Source organism: Cavia porcellus, unplaced genomic scaffold (genome assembly GCF_034190915.1).
Source record: "Cavia porcellus strain 051 isolate PalLab524CR breed Dunkin Hartley unplaced genomic scaffold, mCavPor4.1 scaffold_4, whole genome shotgun sequence".
In the NCBI taxonomy this organism is placed as follows: Eukaryota; Metazoa; Chordata; class Mammalia; order Rodentia; family Caviidae; genus Cavia; species Cavia porcellus.
In genome coordinates, this window is record NW_026947487.1 from 94,194,744 (window position 1) to 94,216,465 (window position 21,722).

Consider the following 21,722-nt stretch of genomic DNA (forward strand, 5'->3'; position numbering starts at 1 on the left):
CGCAACCAATCAGGCAGCATGGCATGCAAACCCAACAACATTTTTAGTCTAATTTTTGTTGAGATGTTATCTAATAGGACACATAAATCTATCTTAATTATCTCCTAGACAGTAGCATTAGCTACCAATAATTTACCAGTGAAATAGTAATATTCTAAGTTTTAAACATTGGGTTACAACTTATCTCCTTGGGGTCTCCATAAGGAATAACACCTAAGAAGAAGATTATCAGATACATTTGGCAATCTTAAGCTTTAAAGAATCCTTGGAGGGAACAACAGTCCACTTATCTGTAGGTTGATTGCTGTCAGAGGCCAAAACTGGCTTGAAGTGGCAATGATGAATTCAGGCAGGCTTTTCCATGACTTTGATGGTGGACAGAGTGCTGAGGACCATGGTGTAAGGGTCTTTTCACCATGGTTTGAGAGACTGGTGATGTCTCTTGATGACTAGTGTCGTAGGTTTTACTGCAGGACATTCATCCTCGGGATGGGCTATAGGCAGAGGTTGTTGTTCTTGGAATAACCGGTGGATGGAAGTCAGAGCTAGCTGAAGGGCCTGGAGGAACTTAACAAGATCTTGATTAGTCAGATCAGCTAGTTTTTTTTTTTTTTTTTTTTTTTTTCTTTTTCAGAAATCTTAGGAATAAGAGGAGGAGGCCTCCCATACAGAACTTTAAAGGGGAAACAACTGCAACATAGGGGGTACATTGTGCACGCAAGAGGGCAAAAGGAAGGAGACTCACCCAGTTCTCACCAGTATTCAATGCCATCTTACTTATTACTATTTTTAAAGTCTGGCTTATCCTTTTTACTTGTCCTGAACTTTAAAGTTGCTAAGCACAATGGAATTTCCAATCAATCTTCAAAGCTTGGGTAATTTTTTAAGTTATCTGGGCTGTAAACGCTGGGCCATTGTCTGACTCCACGGATAAAGGGAGGCCAAATCAGGGAAACTGCTATTAGGACTGACTCAGATTTAGTAGGAAAAGCTTCAACCCATCTAGTGAAAGTATCTACCATTACTAATAAGTACCTATTCCCTTGAAATCCACGCATTTTTATTTTTGTGAAATCTACTTTTCAAAGTTTTCCAGGCATAATCCCATGATAATGAGTGGTTTCCATTTGTTATGGTTGCTTCCGGTTCACAACTGGCACTGAGGGCACCTAAGGCTCAAAGACTGAGTAAGCTTTGATAACTGAGGGATAAAGAAACAATCTTGAAACAGAGCAGTGAGTTTTGATCCTCCCATGTGAGTGGACTGATCAGCTTGTTGGATGAATTCTCGTCCCAAGGCCTCGGGGAAGAGGAATTATGAGGCAGTTGGTACCAGGCCCCAGGGATATCAGACTTTGCTCAGAGGTAAGCTGCCAAATGCAAGTCTTTCTGAGTGCAAAAGGGCTCTGACAGAGTGGATGGAATCAGTAGCAATGCCGGGACTGTCTCAATCCCCATTGATTTTGTGGCTGCTTTTCAGGCAGCAGCCTCTGCTAGATTATTTAATAGTCACCTTTCTTAGCATCCAAATGGCAGCTAAAAAATCCAAAATTTGGGGAGCATTTTTGATCTTTTGGCCCCCTTAAATCAATAAATCTCATTCCTGATAAATGGCCCCATGAACATGGGCAGTAGCAAAGGCATATCTGCTATCAGTCTGACAACTTGAGGGCCTCAGTGAGGGCAATGAGTTCATCCCATTGGGCCAGTGTTCTTGGCTCCAAGGTTTGTTTCCATAGATCTGAGAGTCTGTGATGGCAGCTCCCATGACCCGCTTACCTTGATAAATGTAACTGCTTCCATCAGAGAAATATGATGGAACTCCGGACAGTGGCTTATCTGTCAAGTCTGGTCAAAGTCCCATGAAATGATCAGAGAGGCAAGGAGGGTACATCATCAAGCAGCAGAGTATCTCTGGGTTTAAAGGCACTGTCCCCTTGAAACTGATGGTAGTCAGATCCAGAAGTAATGCCTGATAGTGCACGACTCAGCCATCAGTCTGAGGGATCTTTGATGAGAGTCTCCAGTGAATGAGAGGGGATAATTAAAAGTTTTTGTCCAAATGTCACCATTTGGGCCAATTTTACCTGGAGGGCCACCATGGCAATCATCTGCAGGCAAGGCGGCCATTGGGCTGCCACATTATCAAGCTCTTGGAAAGATAGGCAACAGGCCTTTTCCGTGGTCCTCAACTCTGGGTCAGTACTACTTTTGCTATTCCTTGCTTTTTATCAACATAGAGGGAAAGAGGTTTTTGCAACTTTGGCAGAGCCAGAACTGGAGTTTCTGTTAAGGCTGATTTCAATTGCTTAAAAGCCTGGTCTCCTGAGTCTGTAATTTGAAGCAGGCAATATCCTATCAGAAATTTTTACATTTGCTTCTAGTCACAGTAACTGGAATCTGTTGAATGGCTTGCATCAGCTGGGAGGAAAGAGTCAGTTTTAAGCAAACTCTAATAACTAACTGAGGGGCATTTTCTCAAATCTCTCAAGCCTTTGCAATTTTCACTTAATATCAGGGGCCCAAAAGTTACAAAAGCATTATTAATGGCCCTTGCCTTTTTTAGGTGCTACTGGATCTACAGGGTGTACAAATGTAATATGACTCTAGCAATGTCTTCAGAAACCCCCAGGGGGGACTCATCATCCAATTGTCTCACCTCTGCTACCTTGGACAAATTTGTGGGTTTTCTGGCAGCCCTTAAAGGCTTCTGAGAACAACTGGTGATACTGAACGAGAGACTACTTACCTCTGGTTGTTCAATAGGGGCAGGACAAAGGGATAACATGGTTCCCGCATTCAGGATCAGAGGACAGGTTTTTATTTAGAATGCACACTGCTTTTTATCCAGCAGCATAAATGCTTTTTTTTTTTCTCTTCTACTGTAAACAAAACCTGCAGAATCTGCTGGCAGTTGTCCCAAGTGGGGTGATGAATGGAGAAGACAAATTCCAAAAAAGAAATAAGGCCCTGAGGGTCCTTAGAAAAAGGAGCGTGAGGAGGAGGAGTCCAACAATTCTGAGTGCTGATGGCTCCTAGTTCAGATGGGACTGAGAATTACACTTCTTTTTAATTCTTATTTTTATTGGTAAATATATTTTATACATGGTCAACACTGACTTTTTACCATTATATAAACTTGGGATGACAAAGGGCTCCAGTTTGTCCTCCCCTTTTTAGAATATAATCTCATTTTAATGGAAGATTTTGCAGTAAAGGTTTACTGATCCAATTCCGTCAAATTCTGAACACACTTGTTTTTCTGTTTCTTACTTATTACCAGTCAATTACTTTATCTCTAGCTTTTTAGACAACATTAAAACTTTTAACAAAATCCTTGAAGTGACTTTCTTAGTAGTCTGAAATGTATTAAAACATTTTATGTCAGGGGCTGGGGATTTAGCTCAGCAGCATAAGCGCCTGCCTCGAAAGCAGGCAGTCATGAGTTCGATCCCCAGTACCGAGAAAATGGAAAAAGGCAAAAAAAAAAAAAAAAAAAAAAAAAAAAAAAACATTTTATGTCTTTTTTATCAACTTAAAATGTTACACTTTAAAAACTAACTTTTTAAGTTGGCTCAATAACAGTATGACCTGGCTTTACTTGGTAACCATAAAAATACTTTTAAAGGCATGCCAAGGTTGTACATAATCAGTTGAGGACTAAAACATTAAACAAGGCACCACAAAAGACAAGACCAACATTAAAGACATAAACAAAGGTTTTTCTGTCCACAGTTTGGTGACCTAAAGGGAAATAAATTTTCATTATGACCCTTAAGTCCAGTAAGCCACATGGAACCTGCAACAGAAGTTTAAGAGAAATAAAAAGAAATTTGAATGTTAGTACTAAGGTAGCAAATTCAAAGGAACAAATGGCTCCACAGTAAAAATATACCAAGCACAAAACCAAATGTATAAAAAATCCCAAATCACAAATGGGCTAGAAGCCCTTTCCCAGAGGGTGTCCTGCTCTGGTGCAGAAGGAGCCAGCCAAGCTCATCTACAACTTCAAACATGTGCACTCAAATTACAAAGAACAAAGATCCAAATACTTACAAATGGTTCAAGCCAATCTATCTGTGAAAAAATGTGGGGAGGGGGTCCCTGTGTAATCCCGGACGAGCCCCCAAGTGTTGTACTTCCCCAAAAAGGCCCCTGAGATGAAAAATGGGACAAAACCCCTGAGATGGAAAAGATGGGGCTAAAAGACATCATCTTTTAGGAAGAAGCATTTTTATTTTAGCTGGCCCAGTGACACAGTGCAGATGGAATTTGCAAAGCTGTGCAACTGAGTTAGAACTTTGACTGATTTGTATAGTTCATTTATAATTAACTCATTGATCATTAAGTACATAGTGATGAGAAACAGAAACAAGGTAGGCCTTTGTTCCCCTTTGCTTGAGGTAAGAGGCATTTCACAGTGGGTGGTGAGCCAATTCATAGCCCTTGGTCTACCAATTCCAAGAACATTTGTCTCTCATAAAGGGAACAATGATTGACACAGCATCATTTGTCTCTTACAAGGGGAACAAAAGTTGACATAGCAAATAGGCTACTAATGAGGTGTGGGGGGGCACATTACAGAACAGCATAACGATGTGGTCAGTTAAGTTATAACTATGTGGTTGGTGCTTGGTTACTAGGGTAACAGGCTCAATACAGAATGACAATATTGCTAAAAACTATCTTTTTAAGTAACTATTTTGCTAATTATCTTTTAATCAATTATTTTAATTTTTCAGCATCTTAGTATAACAATAACCTTTTTGCAGTTCCCATTATATATATATTTTGTTCCTGAAAGAAGTAATTACTCAAAGCTTATTCCTTGCTCCAAGTGTAGAAATCATGGGTGCAGACTTGTGATTCAGTAATTCTTGTGATACTTCCTCTGTCTTTTCCCTATGATTTTCACAGCCAAAGCATAATTTCTGTGATTTGACTTGAAATGGGAAACCAGCTCAGTGCTGAGTGATGAGATCTGAATGGGAATAAAATACACTTGAATAAATTTGCATAATAGAATCCAATTGGTTACAAAGTTGTGTTGGCTGTAGGGAAGACCAGAGTCCCTGAGCTCACCAACAAAGGCACATCACAGATACAGAATAGGATTTTGAGTTCTGGTGTGGGCCTGTGTCATATTCTTAATGTAATGATAACTTGTCTTTAGCTGTAAATTAGCTACCTGGAAATAAAAAGAATGGGTCAGTCTGTCTGATCCTTCTAACTCTGCAGGGAGAAGAAAGCTGAAAAATCAAATCTGCTTGCTTTTTGCTAAGTGCTTTTGTCTTTCTGTCTCTACCCAACAACAATTTTCAGCAGGAGTCCAATTATACTTAAACACCCGTATTTGTAATTTTCTTTCACAGAGACAAAGACAGGTGTAGCAAGAAAGTTTTATTCTCAAGGCACAGTAGCCTATGACAGGCTATCTGCTCTCAAGATAGAGAGGTGAGCCTTCCATGTAGAGCTGGTGGGTTTGCAAATCCATTTTCCTGTCATGTTATTACTCCTGTGACTTTCAACAACATTTATTTTTCCCTCTTGGCAATGTGCTCCTATCATAAAATAAAGTACTCATATACGTTTCAGTAGAATCTAAATACTTAGGCATCTTGGCATACTGCTGGAAAGTGCTGTAATGGAGAATTGTGGAAGAACTACCTTGGGGATCTTTATTAAAACTAATTAAAATTGATATATTTCCCCAATTATTACCAACATCAAGGTCTTCTTAGGAGGGCAGTCTCTCATTAATTTTCATGTGTGATTCCTGCAAAACCTCTAGCCCTGAGCACAGCAATCTGTTCTCTAAATCCTAGAACTATTTTTTTTAAAACAAAAGTGAAGAAAAGCTCCTTGAATACATCATTTTAACCTATAAAATTAGAAATTCTGAAATAGGGATTTGACAATAAAATACAAAGATTGACTTCCATAAAATATATAGATGAAAACATGGTTTTACTGTATTGTTGGTGGACTGTGAATTGTTAATCTTTGCTTTGGCCATTACTATGAAATGTTTTCTCTTTCTAGTTAGCTTAATAATTTGGCAGGTGGATCACTCCCCCATCACATGGTAAAACTTAAATTATCATGAAAGATATCTTCTACCCTCTTTTAGGAAGGCAATACTGAGTAGAATTTCAGAGACAGAAATACAGAACCAGAATCCAGCATGAAGACTCAGTCTTAGCTACTTCACTTGCTGGGCTCTTTAACTTTGGGCAAGTTACCTAATTTTGGTACACCACAAACTGTTTTCCTGTATAGTGGAAATAACAGTACCACCATTGGGGGGGGGTATTGTAATGATAAATTGACTCATCTCATGGAAAGCCCTTACAAAAATATTAGACAGATAATATCTGATAAATGCCATTACTAATATTTTCATCATAGCCATATTATTGGTATGCATTAAATTTCAGTGATGACTTATGTCCCACATTCAGGCAGCTCACCGTTGGTTGCCCTTTTTATCACTGTGCCTATATCATTTCCTCACGCACTTCAGAAACAAGCTACTATCGTAAAATGGTATTGTCTGTTCACTGGTTTAGAATAGTTGATAGAGTAGTTATAGAGCAGATAGCACCAGTTTGAATATTGCCATTACTGAAGCCTCACCTAGCACAAGCTGCTTAATTGATCTAGGGCTAAGTTTCTTTATTTAAAGCAAGAAGATCCAAGATACTCATTTATAAAGTTCTTACAGAAATCAATAGAAGAGTTAATATTTGTCAAGTTCTTAGAAAAAATATTTTGCTAAATAGATTTTCATTCTGAAAGTGAATAAACAAAAATCTTAAAATTTATCTTGCAGAAAACTAAGACTAATCATGAAAATAACTTATATTGCATGCATTTTATAATCACTTAAAATAAGTCTGATTAATTGCTTTTAAAGGCAACTTGGCATTACTATTAATTCCAACATAATAAAAATAGATCAATTTATTTTTTTTAAGAAAGGATGAGGTTTGCTGCTTATTGGTCATAGGGAAACACATAAATTCATTAGTATGAAGCTTGAATATTTTATACAAGGGAAAAGTTGTCATCTAGTTTCAACACTTTAGTATCAGAAATAATTGTGTTTTACAGCAAAATGGCAGCCAGTAGGAAGAAGTGCAGAAATATCAACTTTAATTAAACCTTTTCTCTCAAATGCACTTCACAGTTTATATGCAGGAATAATTTATTACCATGCAAATGAACACTTAATACTTGTCATGGTACAAAATGGACAGAAATCTTGCTGTCCTATCTGCTCTTTCCTTTCTCTTGTTTCTTCTAGAGTTTCCATTGATTCAGCCTTCACTGTGAACTAATCGTATGTGGTTTAAATCATACAATCAGATTTATGAATGGCCTGGTATGCTGGTGTGTGTAACCTGTAATGCCAGAACTCTGTGAGGATGAGGCAGGAGAATAGTTTGGGCAATTTAGCTACTTATCAGGCCTTGTATCAAAAAAAAAAAAAAAAAAAAAAAAAAAACACCTATAGAAAGGACTGTGGATATAGCTTAGGGCAAAGGCCTTTACCTCAGTCCCCTGTACCACCACAACCACAACGCCCCCCCCCCAAAAAAAAAGATAGAATGTAAATGAAAAGAAATGCCTCCTAATCTCTTATCAGAACACTAACCATGAATGTGAGGCCAGAAGTGCTTGCAGAACCTTCTACTCAGTAGCTTCATTTTGCAGAGGAAGGGACAGAGGGAAATGAACAAGTTCTGTGACATGTTTTTGGCAGGGTCCTGACCAAGTCTTTACCAAGAGAGCTTCTTGTTGTTCCCCATTGCCTCATTTTAGGATCTCTTCTACCCTGGGGCCCTCTCTGTGCTAATTCCATGAAGTCTGCTTTGCTTGCTAAAAACACCTTTTGATGTATTATTAAAAAGCTGAGTTTGAAGGTGAAGCTGTTAAATGATGACACTGCTTTCCAAGGCTCCTCTTCCTCTCCTACAGCTTTACCACCCCAGAGTGTCTCTCTGTACAGCAAATGCTGAAATTTTAAACTGCTATTCTTTGAAAAGAAACTACTGTCACAAAGTGTTACTGAGCAGAGCCGTGGACACCTAAAATTAATAATACTTTGCAGCCTCCCTAGGTAACAGATTGCCATATTATAAGAAAAACAGAAAGGTTTGGGTTGACAGAGGCTATGCCCCCAGAAACAAAAGGGTCAGCACCAGCAACCAAGAATTCCTCTAATGCCCTTATTTCCCAGACCACTAAGGCCCTATGGCTGTAGAATCTTGTGTAACTCTGTTCCGCAATTTCTTTCTTGGAGAAAGTACGTTATCGTCCTCTTTTGGGCATCTCTGTTTGCAAAGCCAGGTCACCTTTGCTGAGACCTGAAGACTTTGACTGTGGTACTCTGGGAAAAGAAAAAGACACCCAGCTCATGCCTTGTTCCCCGCTCTACAGAAGTTTATGTTGTCCTCATTTCTCACAGAACACCACACAGACCCACAGTGATTCAGTGGGATGCACAAAGTCACTTAGATCATAAGACATACAAGTGGTATTCCGACCAAGGTCAATCTTATCTCCAAGTCTAGTTACCTTCCACTATACCAAGACTGTGCTCTCACCCTGCTTCATCCAAACCAGAAGTCAAAAACTATGCTTCAGCACTATTCCTAAAGTGCTCAATGAGTTCACCTGTCCCCTTGAAGCCACCAGTGCTAAAATGAAGGGTCATTGTCAGTAACAGTGTATTGTCTTCCATGCACAACTATGTTCTGAGATCACTCCAATGGTGGTGTTAGAGGGTGATGCTGAGGTAACCTCACTCTGGGAGCTGGGTTAGTGACTGGCGTCTGGATGGCACTGCTTAGTCCGATCATGCTCTTCAAAAACAAACTGTGGACCTCTAAGAGAAGGAAATAACAAAAGAAGATCCTAAGAGGAAAATTAAGTTTCCAGCACCAGGAACATTACATATAGCGAAGAAAGAGAAATGGAGAGAAAAATTAGAGTCCCGGAGGGAGCGGATAGAAGGGACTTTAAAGATTGTAGAAACTTGCAGCAAGGAATAAATGGCTTATCCTTGCCATATAGGGGCAGCTGCATGATAGTTGGATATTGGAAACAAGATTTTTTGGGCTAATTGCATGGCATCTTGATTTATTTTTCTTTTCTTGCTTAGAGAGAGCTTATACTGTATACTTTGTAAGGCTGCTTAGTAAAATAGGGTATTGATTGCTTGGATGCTCCTCTGACCAGACAGGCAAATCATGCCCATTGTCTTTATGCTGTAGCTTTATTGATCATCATACTCCTAATTGACACAAGAATGAGTTAATTATTGCTTTATGATTTCTCTAACAGAATGGTTTAGTGACATTGTAGTTCATTGGGATCTCGCTCAACCTCCTTTCTCTCACAGTGTCCATTGACACTCTATACATTGTAACAATGCTATCTTTTTTTTTAACCATCTCTAGGTTTTGGGTTATGCTATCCCCTCTGCATGGTGTCCATTCAGTACTGAGAACAGTCATTCCCTCCCTCCTTAGGAAATCTCTCCTGTCTACTTAGCCTCTGCTATACCAGGGTGCACTTATGTTTTTTCCTGGGCTTCCACAGTGGTCTAAGTTTATTTCTAGAACATAATCAGGCATGGTTATGACCAATTATAGTAACAGTTCACTGCAGAAGGTTCTCTTAGTGACTGAGTCTATGGCACCAGGCAATATGCCAAGTGACTTATAGGCATTATTCTCTGTGCCAGGCTTGCAATGCTGTTCCTTTCTCCATTTCATAAATGAGCAAGATGAGCTCAAAGAAGTAAACTTATCCAGCCCTGGCAAGTGGTAAAACTACTGCTCACACTTGATGTTTGCTAACTGGTAATGAAGTGATGATGAAGCCTGCAGCTAATCGATTCTCTCTCTCTGCTTGCAGAAGCTGACTGGGGAAGTGGGTATCCCTGACGTGATGTGCTCAGAAAGCAAAGACATTCTGTTCAAAAAGAGGTCTGCTTGACACATCTGGTAGGCCATCGTCAGAAAGACTGCCACTTGGTTGGTGGAAGGGGTGACGCTGCATTCCCTTGTGCCTACCACATAACCAAAAATGAAGGAGAACTACTGTTTACAAGCCGCCCTGGTGTGCCTGAGCATGCTGTGCCACAGCCAGGCATTCGCCCTGGAGCGACGAAGCCACCTGCACCCCTCATTCCATGGGCACCACGAGAGAGGCAAGGAAGGGCAGGTGTTGCAGCGCTCTAAGAGAGGTTGGGTCTGGAACCAGTTCTTCGTGATAGAGGAGTATACCGGGCCTGACCCCGTGCTTGTGGGCAGGGTAAGGTTGCTTTCATTCAGTACCCATCTATGTTCCTCCACCTTGAAAGAAGTGGAATTTGGACACTAGAAGTGAAAAGAACTAACAGGAAAACACCAGTGATCTGTCATGAGTATGACCCAACATCAGTCTGTATACATCCTTCTAATCACTGTCTCCCAGATTCATACACTTACCAATGTTTCTATTTTCAAATTAATGTTATACCATAAAAACACACTTGTAGTAGCTGCTTAATAGTCTTCTGAAATGAGAATGATCATAGTTTAATCATTTTCCACATAGAGGCTTTCCTCAGACCATAATTTAACGGTCAAATGGATGCCCCCCTTCTCAAAGCCTTTGGTATTCTTTGTGTCACAGCATTCTCTTTTGTGTCATGCATAGGTTTTTATTTGTCTATCTTCTTCACTAGATCTCAAGACACATTGCATCATATATATGATTTTATCCCATTTGCTTTAGTAGTTGGCTTATTCTCTAATAAGAATAGGTGTACATTTATCCTTTTTGCTCTAGGGATGGTAAAACCTTGGTAGAATGACTCCAGATGTTCAGCACTGATCGAGTTAAGCATTTTTTGTGTAGCCTGCTCAAAAATAATGCAAGTGTATAGAATTCAAGGCACACTGGGGAAATTGCTTCCCATTATTGTTTGTGGTAAAGCACAGATCTATGTTTCAGGTGATATTGAGATTAACTAAGAAATGAAACCCTACTACCCTCAGGTGTACAACTAGGGAGATGGTGACAAAGAAGCTCAAAATATAGGGAAAAGGAATTACCTATGAAGTCATAAAAGAAAAACTAAAGTGAGAGAGAGGATAATGCAATGCACTGTACATGATTATGAATTTGTATGGTAACATTTAGGAGACATGAAGGAAGGTGTCATGGCTAACAAAATAATAACTAGTGATCTAAAGAAAGAGTAAGACCCATTCAGTAAAGGTGGAAATGAGAGGAGAGATGATATGCCTATTTCTGATCCCATGGATTCAAACACATTTATCTTAGTTTCCCTTAATATGACAGCAGGACTTGAACATACTGAGAGAAGGCTCATCATAGCCTCAACAGTACTGTTTAGGGTTGAAAACACATCTTCTCGCAAAGATGTACCAAAAGAATTTTATTCATTTATACCTTAACTGGAAGATATGGATACTGTCCTGCAAAGCCAAAAAGCAGAGGAATAAATGGCAGAACTGGTGAAGTTGGGGAGATGGGCTACATGCTCAGAGAGGACACAAAGACCTTGAGTCAGGGAAAAGGTTGGTGGCTTTGTAATGTGTGGGGATTTGCATGCATTATTCTGAGACAATAGATCTTCAGCTTTGAAGCTTTCTTACCAGGGAGTAATGTCTGCTGTTAGGATGGCTAAGTAGCTGACAGGAGCTGGGGACCCATTTTGTCATCTCTGCAGACCTAGCAACTGTCACGCCTACTAGAAGGGAGCATAGGACAAAACGGGGGAAGGGAAACCCTTACCATTCAAAGTATATGGTGTCACAAGTTAGACATTAGAAAATAAGTCTTATTTTAGCTTGGATGAAAAAGAAAAGTGGCCGGATCTGTAGGTCATCCTTTGGAAACAGTGCTGACGTGGTTCTCTAATATCATTTGCCTGTCGACATTAAAGTTGAGTAGTTTAAGGTTCCCTGAGAAAACTAAAATTTGGCAGAGCATACAATTCCAGGTTTCTTCTAGAAAACACAGTGTGTCTTATGCTGTGCTGTTTAGAGTGGCTAGCTATCCATCCTCGGATTCAGGAATTAACTGCCTGCTTCAGCATCCAGGTGCCTAGAAAGCACTCAATAGCTTCCCAGGTCATTGTTTGTGTGGAACCTGATAAACACCATTTCCAGTTATATAGTTCATCTTTGTAAGGATTGAAAAGAAAGGAAATTTATGTTCAGCTTCCTTTTTGGGAGTGAGTTACTGGGAATCGAACTCAGAACCTCATGCTTGCCAGACAAGCAATGTACCACTGAGCTAATCATGGCCTTATATTTGACTTTCAAACTCCAAGTTAAATATATACATGAAGTATATTTTGTAGAATTTTCATGTATTTGACTTACCATGAAATGAATCTGTTTAATTCCTATGAGACAGCCAAATTCATATTTAATAGATGAAGTTCCCAGAAGCTTTCAGTGACTAAGTATTCCCATGTATTAGTTGCTCCTCATTCACAGGACTCACTCCAACTGCACAGAGACCTGAAGCAGGGAATTGAGAAAACCAATCTTAAGCTTTCAGGGAAGGATTTAGATTTGTGGTACAGAATCCAGCCTGTATTGATAAAATCCGTATGAAGGCTGGAGTAATTCTGTCTAAGTGTAGGTCATCGAATAACTTCATATCTCACTCAAAATGAACTTATTCTTAGGAAATGTGACAGTCATAATGTGTCAGTCTTAATTTCTGGACAAGACATGACTTGTTATAAGCACTGAAGTCTGAAAATGTTTTCCTACTCCAAGGGAAACCTATAAGGTAAATAAATAAATATAATTTATATATACATATATCTTTCGAAGCTGAAGTATTTAATGTTTCAGTGAACCACCAAAAATCAATTAGATACCACTTGGGAAGTTGTAATAATACAAGAATTTTAAGAGTAGTTTGTCCAATCTTGCTTTGTAACCCTCAGCAAGCTTGCTAGGACTGGTGTTCTTAGTAATAATTAATTACAGTCATAATTATATCTTACTATTAAGTGGAGTTAATAACAATAATCATTATTGTTTTCACTATTTTAATTGCTGTTTAGATAAAACTACTTAGTCTGTTTTATAATGGGTTTCCCCATGTAGCAAGTAGAAATGAGGGCTTTTTATACTTTGCTGCTCCAGAAAGTTATGAGAATGGTGAAAGACTTGCTTATCTTGTCCCTAAAGATAATAGTGAGGAATTCAGATTAATATGACAGTTGCAGAAATTGAAATTGGATCATGGAGGATAGTAAAAAACTCACTCTTGCAGGAAAATCAGGCAAAGTCTCTAGGAGAGTTTTGTGTTCCAAAGTAGAGCAGAGTTCAGGCAAAAAGGCATAGGATTGATCATAAAGAGACCTGAATGATTTCTGGGGCCTGAAAAGTGTGGCTTCAGTGAAGTACATCCTGTCTTCAGGCTTTTTCAAAGACGGGAAAAGAATAAGGGTATATAAAGTTTCCAGGGTCTGAGGAATTGCATGTCCATGAACCCATCCCACCCACCCTAGCTTTATGGTTGCAATGAGCTCTTCTTCCTTGAAGATCACACCCCCAAATCTTTAGACCCTGCATGCAGCATAGCTGGACTTTTTGACAGGTGTGATCAGTTAAATTTGTTTGCAATTAACATAGCCTGGGAACAGCCTAAGTATCCTCTAGAGAGGACTGCTAAAAGAAATAGATACAGCCTATGGGTGAGGTAGATCTGTATGTATAATACCAAAGGGACATCTGAATTCACTGTTAAAGAGAAATGGCAAGGTGCAGAATGATGTGTGCTTTAAGACATTTTAGTATGTAAAAATTAGAATATATATGGCTCTGTAGAGAGGTGCTCAATAGACTATGCATGGACTAGGATGTCGCTTAGATGATTCACAAGGAAGCTAGTAATGGTGACTTCTGAGCAGCCAAAATGACAGAATGGATGACAGAACTGAAAGTTAAGACTCACTGCATAAATTTTTCATGTATAGATTTAAAAATATGCTCATGTTTTGCTCTGAATAATTATTAAGCTGTGTGTGTGTGTGTGTGTGTGTGTGTGTGTGTGTGCATACACACTACAACAGTCATCATGTTTTTGTGTTGCCTTCCTGCCTGGTGAGATAACAAATCGTGATTTCTCTTTCCCTAGCTTCATTCTGATCTTGACACTGGTGATGGGAAGATTAAATACATTCTCTCAGGTGAAGGAGCTGGAACCATTTTTGTGATTGATGACAAATCAGGGAACATTCACGCCATCAAGACACTGGACCGAGAGGAAAAAGCTCAGTATACACTGATGGGTCAAGCAGTGGACAGGGAAACGAACCGACCACTGGAGCCGGCTTCCTCATTCATTGTCAAGGTCCAGGACATTAATGACAACCCGCCGGAGTTTCTACATGAGATCTATTATGCCAACGTGCCTGAAAGGTCCAATGTGGGTGCGTAAGTGGGAAGATCTGCTCTATTTCCAGCCCGGCTGCTGGGAGCTTGGGCTGCTGCCTGTCTTCCCAAATCAGGAAATAGAACTTAGGCTCTATCTTTAGTGGCATCATAGCAGCAAAGAATGTTCATTTGGAGAAATGAAATTACAGATGTTTAGAATGGGCTTAAGGATTTTAAGTCTGAACTTATTTAAAAGAACAAGAGTAGAAAAAAAATAATTTGATTGGTTTCAGGAACCCTGAGTTTTGTATTATTAGCTGTGTAACTTTGAACCAGTGAAATCTATTCTCTTAACCTTTGTTTCTTTTTCCATAACATGAGAATAATAATTCTTGGCTTTGTAGGTCTAGCAGTAACATGCACATAGTTGTAGCACATATTGGTGCTTGATAAATAGGAGCAACAGTAATATTTCTCACAGATAAACATTGTGCCAATTGGTGACTCATGCACACAGTTTTAATTTTTGCTGTGATTAAGTCTAATAGGCCATATTTTACAGATGGCATCTCAAGACAGAAACAAATTTTCTGATTTTTCCAGGGTAATCTTTGCTTCTAAGTGATCTAGAATGCACACATATCTACACCACTATGCCCTCACCTATTAATTGGGAATTAGGTATGTGTTTGCACTGTACTGGAAGAGACACTACATTGTGAAAATATTAGTTTGTGAAGGGTTTCCTTAACTCATCCCTTTACCAGGCAAAACCTTTCATTTGAGTTTCTAGAATACAGGGTGGTCTTTTGAGGAGTGTGCCTCATTGAAAGACATTTGCCTTTCACACAGTGATCAGGGAATGAATCTGATCAGATGAGCTCAAATTAATTTAAGACTCACCAGAGAAAAAGTAACCCATTCTACAAATGAGACAAGTAAACACTGCCTATGAGAAGGCTGCTCAGGAAAGCTAGCTATGGCCTTCTCTTCTGCGTGTACTTTCCCTGTGTCAGAACATGGTATCTTCTTAGAATTCTCACATTCTGTGAAAGTCAGGCTGAGTTGTTTCCCAGTTGCTTCCTTTCTCCTCTTCCTACCTGTCCTTTACTTTCTGCATACGCACACGTAGATTCTAATGAGCAACAACAGGTATCAAATAAATCTGAATAAATGAGGCCAGTAGTGCCAGGAAATGAACACTGGGGTGGAGGGTCAGGGTGGGAAACCAATCATCATAAAGGATACTCTGTGGGAACCATCACTATTCTCACTCTGGGGGTTCTTTGATGCTGACAGACAGTACTCAGGCTCTCTATTATGGACCAGGAAAGTACAGTAAAGTCTGTATTGTGGACAGTATCAGCACTGACTCATTGCTATTCGTTTAACCAGTTGTATAGACCTGGATCTCTTCCTGTAACTTTCTACATTTTCATTTTGTCATCTACAAAAATAGGCTAGCATATACTATGAGGATTGCTAAAAAACACATGCAAAACACGAAGATTTGTAAAGCATTTAGAGTTTTAGGAGTAAATTAAGCATAAAACTAGTAATTTCCCTACCATACCCCAATGGTATTCTCCTTTATAAATCTCTGTTGCCTAGCATATGGCTTGGCTTGTGGGAAGAGTTCAAAAAGTGTCATTTGTATGAAACAGTGAATTAGAGAAGACTGATTTGAAAAGAGATTTGCTTGTGTACCCCCCACAAATGTTCTGACAACACTGTAAAGGGTAGTTAGAAGAGGTGTAAGTGGACCACCTTGCCTCCCACATGGAACCTTGCCTCTCTGTAGAAAATTTCACATAAAAAAAACTTGAGTTCATTGCTTTCATGGTTGGTTTAAATTGCTAACTTTGGAAATAAATATCTTTGTGAAAGAGATTGTCTAATGTTATACATCTCACACCAAATTTCCCCACATAAATGGATGTGAAATGCCAACTGGTAGAAAATACTGGCAAACATGCTACTAAATTCATAATAATAAAAACATAATGCTGGACTCCATACATGGAGTGTGTCCCAAATAATGCCTTGAACAGAGAAACTGTATAATTGCCCAATCTTTCCTTCTAACTCCTCTTTTTTCACTCTGAAAACCAATTTCCCATGTTCCGGATACTAGTCAGTTGTGACCAGCAAGGAACAGAAGGAATTTTTAAAGAAAAAAAAATTGCATATTCCTCCAATTACTAGGTTTCCTGAAATTTTGGTTCACAGAGGTTTGCCTTAGTACTCACCAGGTATCAACTGGTAATTCCTGTTTCATGGATACCAGACCTATTAGGGGTAGGAAAATGCAATTTTCATGCCAGTAGGAAACAACATTCTGCACAATATTGATAGCCATAAATTAATTAAAATATAGTATTAGGAACAATTTTATGACATGCAAAGCAACAATAAAATGATATATTCATTGTTCTGCTACTGATGGGGGATTGCACTCTGTCTTTTCTTGAAAAGCAATTCATCATTAATTATCATTTATTATACTCTTTGGAAGGTTTTTATTTAATTGTGTGCTAAACTCAGCATTTCAATTGCATGGGTCTCAGACTATTTGGCAATAACAATCATATCATCATTCAAACTATTAGGCATAGCAAGGTGTACTGCAAATATAGAAAGTTTAGTTTTACAATGTGAGAATTAGCAAGTAAAAAGAAGGAAAGGGAAGAAAGGAAAGAAGGAAGATTCAAAGAAAATAAGAATGTGTTGGGATTCTTTTCTGCATTAAATTTATAATGAAACTTTATAAGTAATAATTATTCTGAAAATCAAAGGCATGGTACTAATCAATTTATTCTCCTTCTAAGGAACATCGGTGATTCAGGTGACAGCTTCTGATGCAGATGACCCCACCTATGGGAACAGCGCCAAGTTAGTGTACAGCATCCTTGAAGGACAGCCTTACTTCTCAGTGGAGGCGCAGACAGGTACTGTGGAATGCTGCCACCACTGTGACTTAGGACAGACTGCAGATTAGAGTCCATGCTTGCTCAGTGAACCTACCTAAATCTCAGTTTCCCCAAATAAATACAAAAGGACCAACAAAAGCCACCTAAGTAGATTAATGTGAAGATTCAGCACTGGATCCATGTCCAGGTGTATAGCTAGCATGCAGCGAAACATGTTTATTATTGCTTCTGCCCATATTTCACAATGTAGCAATAACAAAGAATCTTTAAATTTAATATTATTAAATTCAAAAAAGTCTTGATCTGTGGATCCAAGTTAAGAGACCATAGGAATTGGAGCCTGGTATAAAGGCAAGCAGCTGTCAAATTATGCTCCGAAGATCACTCTTCAAGACTGGGGGTGGCAGAGGTGTATGCTGATATTCCCACTGATTTAAGGTGTAGCACTTTCCCAGTCTCTCTTCTTGTACTCATAGCTTGTCAGTGGACAACATCACACAGAGAGGAGGTTCTGTGCATTTCTTATGGAAAACAAAGAGTAAACCCAAGAAGTATATAAGTGTACAACCAAAACCAAAGCCCAAAATATTTCACATAATTTATACCGAATTTAACTCTCTGGAATGAAGACTAAAATTCTATGAAACTGCTCATCTTCGATATTTCTCAGGGACCTTTTCCTCTCCACAATATGTCTCATCTTTTTGAAAGATCAGGACAAATATTCTTCACTTATCATGATTAAAATTTATAACATATGTGTGTACTTATGCTTACACTTAAACTATCAAGTGAATATTTTGCCCTTTAACTTAATATAATTTCAATTTACTTGCGTATTCATTTATTTGTAGCTGCCTTGTTTCGGAGTGTAACTTACGAAGTTACTTGCTATGATTGTATCAAAGTTACCATTAACTTTTGCAGGTTATTCTAGAAAAGCATGAGCTTCATCTAGACATTTGAGATTTAAAAAAAAAAAAAATACCCTCCACCTTTTATCTTAAGAATTCATGGCTATTTTGAATCTATCAAATTTGATAGATTTTGAATCTATCAAATTACTTAACAAAAAGGGAAATAACAGGGTTTTTCATGGAAACATACCAACATCAGGGAATACTAAATCTTCCTCAGTGTTGTTTTTAAATTTCTAGTTCAAGTGATACCTTAAGAAAAGCTTCCATAAATCTGCTGGAGATTTAGATGAACGTAGGATTCATTAAAATCATGTTTCTGTAATCAGGGATCAAAAATAATCCAATCATTAATTTACCACTGTTGTCAGTGGCAGGTGATTTTAGACAGTAAATATTTGCATAAGCATTGTGCATAATGCTAAACCATTTGGTTCACTCTTTCACAAATTAATACTAGCATTTTAATGTATTGCATGAAATATGTGCCTCTTACTTTAAATGTAATGCAGAGTATAAAAAATGTTTGAAAATTGCATGTGGAAATAGATTTCCAAAAGATTTTACTAGAAGTCGAAAATATAGTTTTACTTGCAGATACCCACATAGTGGACATACAAATATTTCAGTCTGCAGGATACTAATGCCTGAGGTTATTACTTGCATATAAAAAGAAATAAAACAAAATTAATGATCTGTAATATTTTTATGACGTGCTTGAATGAAACAAGGATGCTTCAGGAATGGTTGCTTATGGTTAAATTTACTGTACTGAAATTTTCTTTGAGAAACTGAGGTACTTTATTAATCTTTACCAACAATGTGTCCCACACATGTAGCTATTGTATTCTGTTATAAATGATTGTTGTGTTTCCCACTCTCTGCCCAGGTATCATCAGAACAGCCCTCCCCAATATGGACAGAGAAGCTAAGGAGGAATACCATGTGGTGATCCAGGCCAAGGACATGGGCGGACACATGGGTGGACTCTCAGGAACAACCAAAGTGATGATCACCCTGACTGATGTCAATGACAACCCACCAAAGTTTCCTCAGAGTAAGTAGGTGGGCTTAGCTTTCACCACTCAGCCCTGTCACACCCAGCACCCCATCATCTCTTGCCCCTTCCTACCTTATTCAGCTTTCCAAAAGAAAACCTACAAAACTAAGAGATAATTATATCATTTTTGCAAAAAAGAAAAATGGCAATAATACAACTGACATGGCATGAAGACAGTGAACAAAATGGAAGACATTAAAAGTTTTGATCTTGGGAAAAGAAAATCGATTTTGCTAGGTATTTTATTTAGTAGGTAATAATAGTGTGATCTAGTCTGCACTTTTCTCTGTTCTTGTTACTAACCTGGATATAACAGTGCTTCAATCAGTTATTTTTATGCTGTGTAGCAAACTGTTCAAGAGCGTTTTAAAATAATAAGCATTTGCTTTTGCCTTGAGTGCAAAGTTTGGAGGAGATATTTTTTCTTGGTTTTACACAGCATCAGCTAGGGATGGACGATTGATTTCCAGGAATTTTTACTTTCATGGCCAGTTAGTTTGTATGCGCAACTGGTTCCTCTGCATGTGGGTGTCTCCAGGGCTGTGTCTGACAGTGAGAACCTCTAGAGCACTAGGCAGAAATGGTTTTGTATTTCCAGAACCAGCCTCACCAGTCATATACTTCCTTTTCAGTGTTGGCGTAAGAATGCCAGAATTTAAGCAAAGTCCCTTGAAGAAAAGCATGTGGGATTTTGATTGGTTTTGAAAAATGAAATCCTCCACCCTGCTTAATTAATAGGATTATTGCTAGGTGTAAACAAGTTAGTGTAAAGCCTTGTAATAACACCTAAGATAAATTGTCAACAAATGTTAGCCATTGTTACTTGAGTTCTACAAAATTTATACAATTGCTAAGGAAATTTCTTAAAAAAAGATATTAAACGAAATAAGTAATTTTAATTACAGATACCTGTGTCATCATTTAATTTCCAATCACTAACTCTGTAAATCTCTACAAAAGCCTACATGTACATTTTAAAGATAAAACAGGCTTCTATAAAGTCCAGAAGAACTTGACTAAAGGAACATGGCCAAGCCAGAATCTGAACATGAATCTATTCATGTATGTGGAGCTGAATACAAAGATATGGTGCCGCTAGTCCTGGAGGACTTCCATTGTGAAAAGCTCTCTTTCACTGGAACCTGTGAGTGTATCGCAAATGAGAGAACAGGGGAAGTCATGAAAAATGGTCTCAGGAAGTGCTATAATTATTCTGAGAAATTCAAAGAGGACAATCTACAAAAGGGAAACAATAAGGGAGAAGTCAAGGAGGGGCCTCTCGGCTCTTTTAGCGTCCCATGATAGATGCTTTCCTCTCCAGGTACCAGGTTCAGGATTCCCAGAAAGATTAAGGGTCATGCAATGTTCTAAAAGCTGCGATTTCTACTGTATGCATTGTACAATTGTTAGGTGAGCTGGGATGAATACACCAAGCAGGATTACTGAGTTATTATTAGTGCTTTCGCTCATTGAGAGTCATATAGTTAAGCTATATTATTACTGTCCCCAGCTGTACGAGGCTCACTGTCTAAACTTGGATGTGATTTGGAGAAAATCATCTTACAGTAGGTTTTTAAATTCTTTCCTGTACATTTGTAATTATCTTCCCACCATACCAAGATGAAAGGCATATGAGGTTAAATTGAATATAAATCCAAACTGAACATATAAATAGAATACTGTAACTGATAAGATCTGTTGCAAAGGAAGCCAAAGTGCAAAGAGGTAGATAGCAAGTCCGCTGATTTGGCTTATATTTTTTCCCTCACACAGAATATGTGAAGATGAAAATAGGTTGGTGTCAATTCTCACAGCCCCGCTGGAAACCATCCAGTGGCTTCCTAAACTTAAACGAAACTTCAAGTCTTTTCCATTTCCTAGAATGATCTCTCTTTTTCCTCCAGCTGAGCCCCAGCCTATCTGGGCATTCTTCTCTATTAACAGCAGACTCATTTGAGACAATTGTCCTTTTGTGACTTGTACATATCGAAGATGTCCCCAATTTTATATTATTAACATTAGCTCTCCCTGGACCTGTAATGTTTATTTCTTAGACATTTGCCACCTCAGATTTTTTTTTTTTCTGCTCAATTTCTTTAGTGTCTTTAAGATACTATTTATTCCAGCAAATGTTCTGTGTCTACCTGGCTCAAAATAAATCTCTCTTTGCCTCACATAGTTAGCACAGCATTCACATTGGCTTACATTCATCCACATACAGAAATAAACTCACACAAATATATACATAATGTCTTCAGTTGTACACTCACTCATGTGCTACCTACTCCATACATGTGATCACTCACTCACTTCCACACCCACAAATACAACTCATCTATTCCCATTTACACCCTCATACTCATTCACAATCGTACACACAACCACATGCGTA

The 21,722-nt window shown here is 38.5% G+C and overlaps 1 protein-coding gene across 2 annotated transcripts in view; it reads left to right on the forward strand.

The window, feature by feature from the left end:
- The window catches only part of LOC100730743 (cadherin-11-like), a 150,139-nt gene that overhangs the window by 92,522 nt on the left and 35,895 nt on the right, over positions 1 to 21,722 (forward strand). The window contains exons 2-5 of one of the 2 annotated variants that reach the window (XM_023565996.2): positions 9,925 to 10,323; positions 14,185 to 14,479; positions 17,252 to 17,371; positions 19,160 to 19,327. In XM_023565996.2, the coding sequence (XP_023421764.2) occupies positions 10,096 to 10,323; positions 14,185 to 14,479; positions 17,252 to 17,371; positions 19,160 to 19,327 (811 nt within the window). In that variant the 5' untranslated portion in view covers positions 9,925 to 10,095. The remainder of the gene's footprint in view (positions 1 to 9,924; positions 10,324 to 14,184; positions 14,480 to 17,251; positions 17,372 to 19,159; positions 19,328 to 21,722) is intronic. The other variant, XM_063247442.1, reaches the window with a different exon arrangement.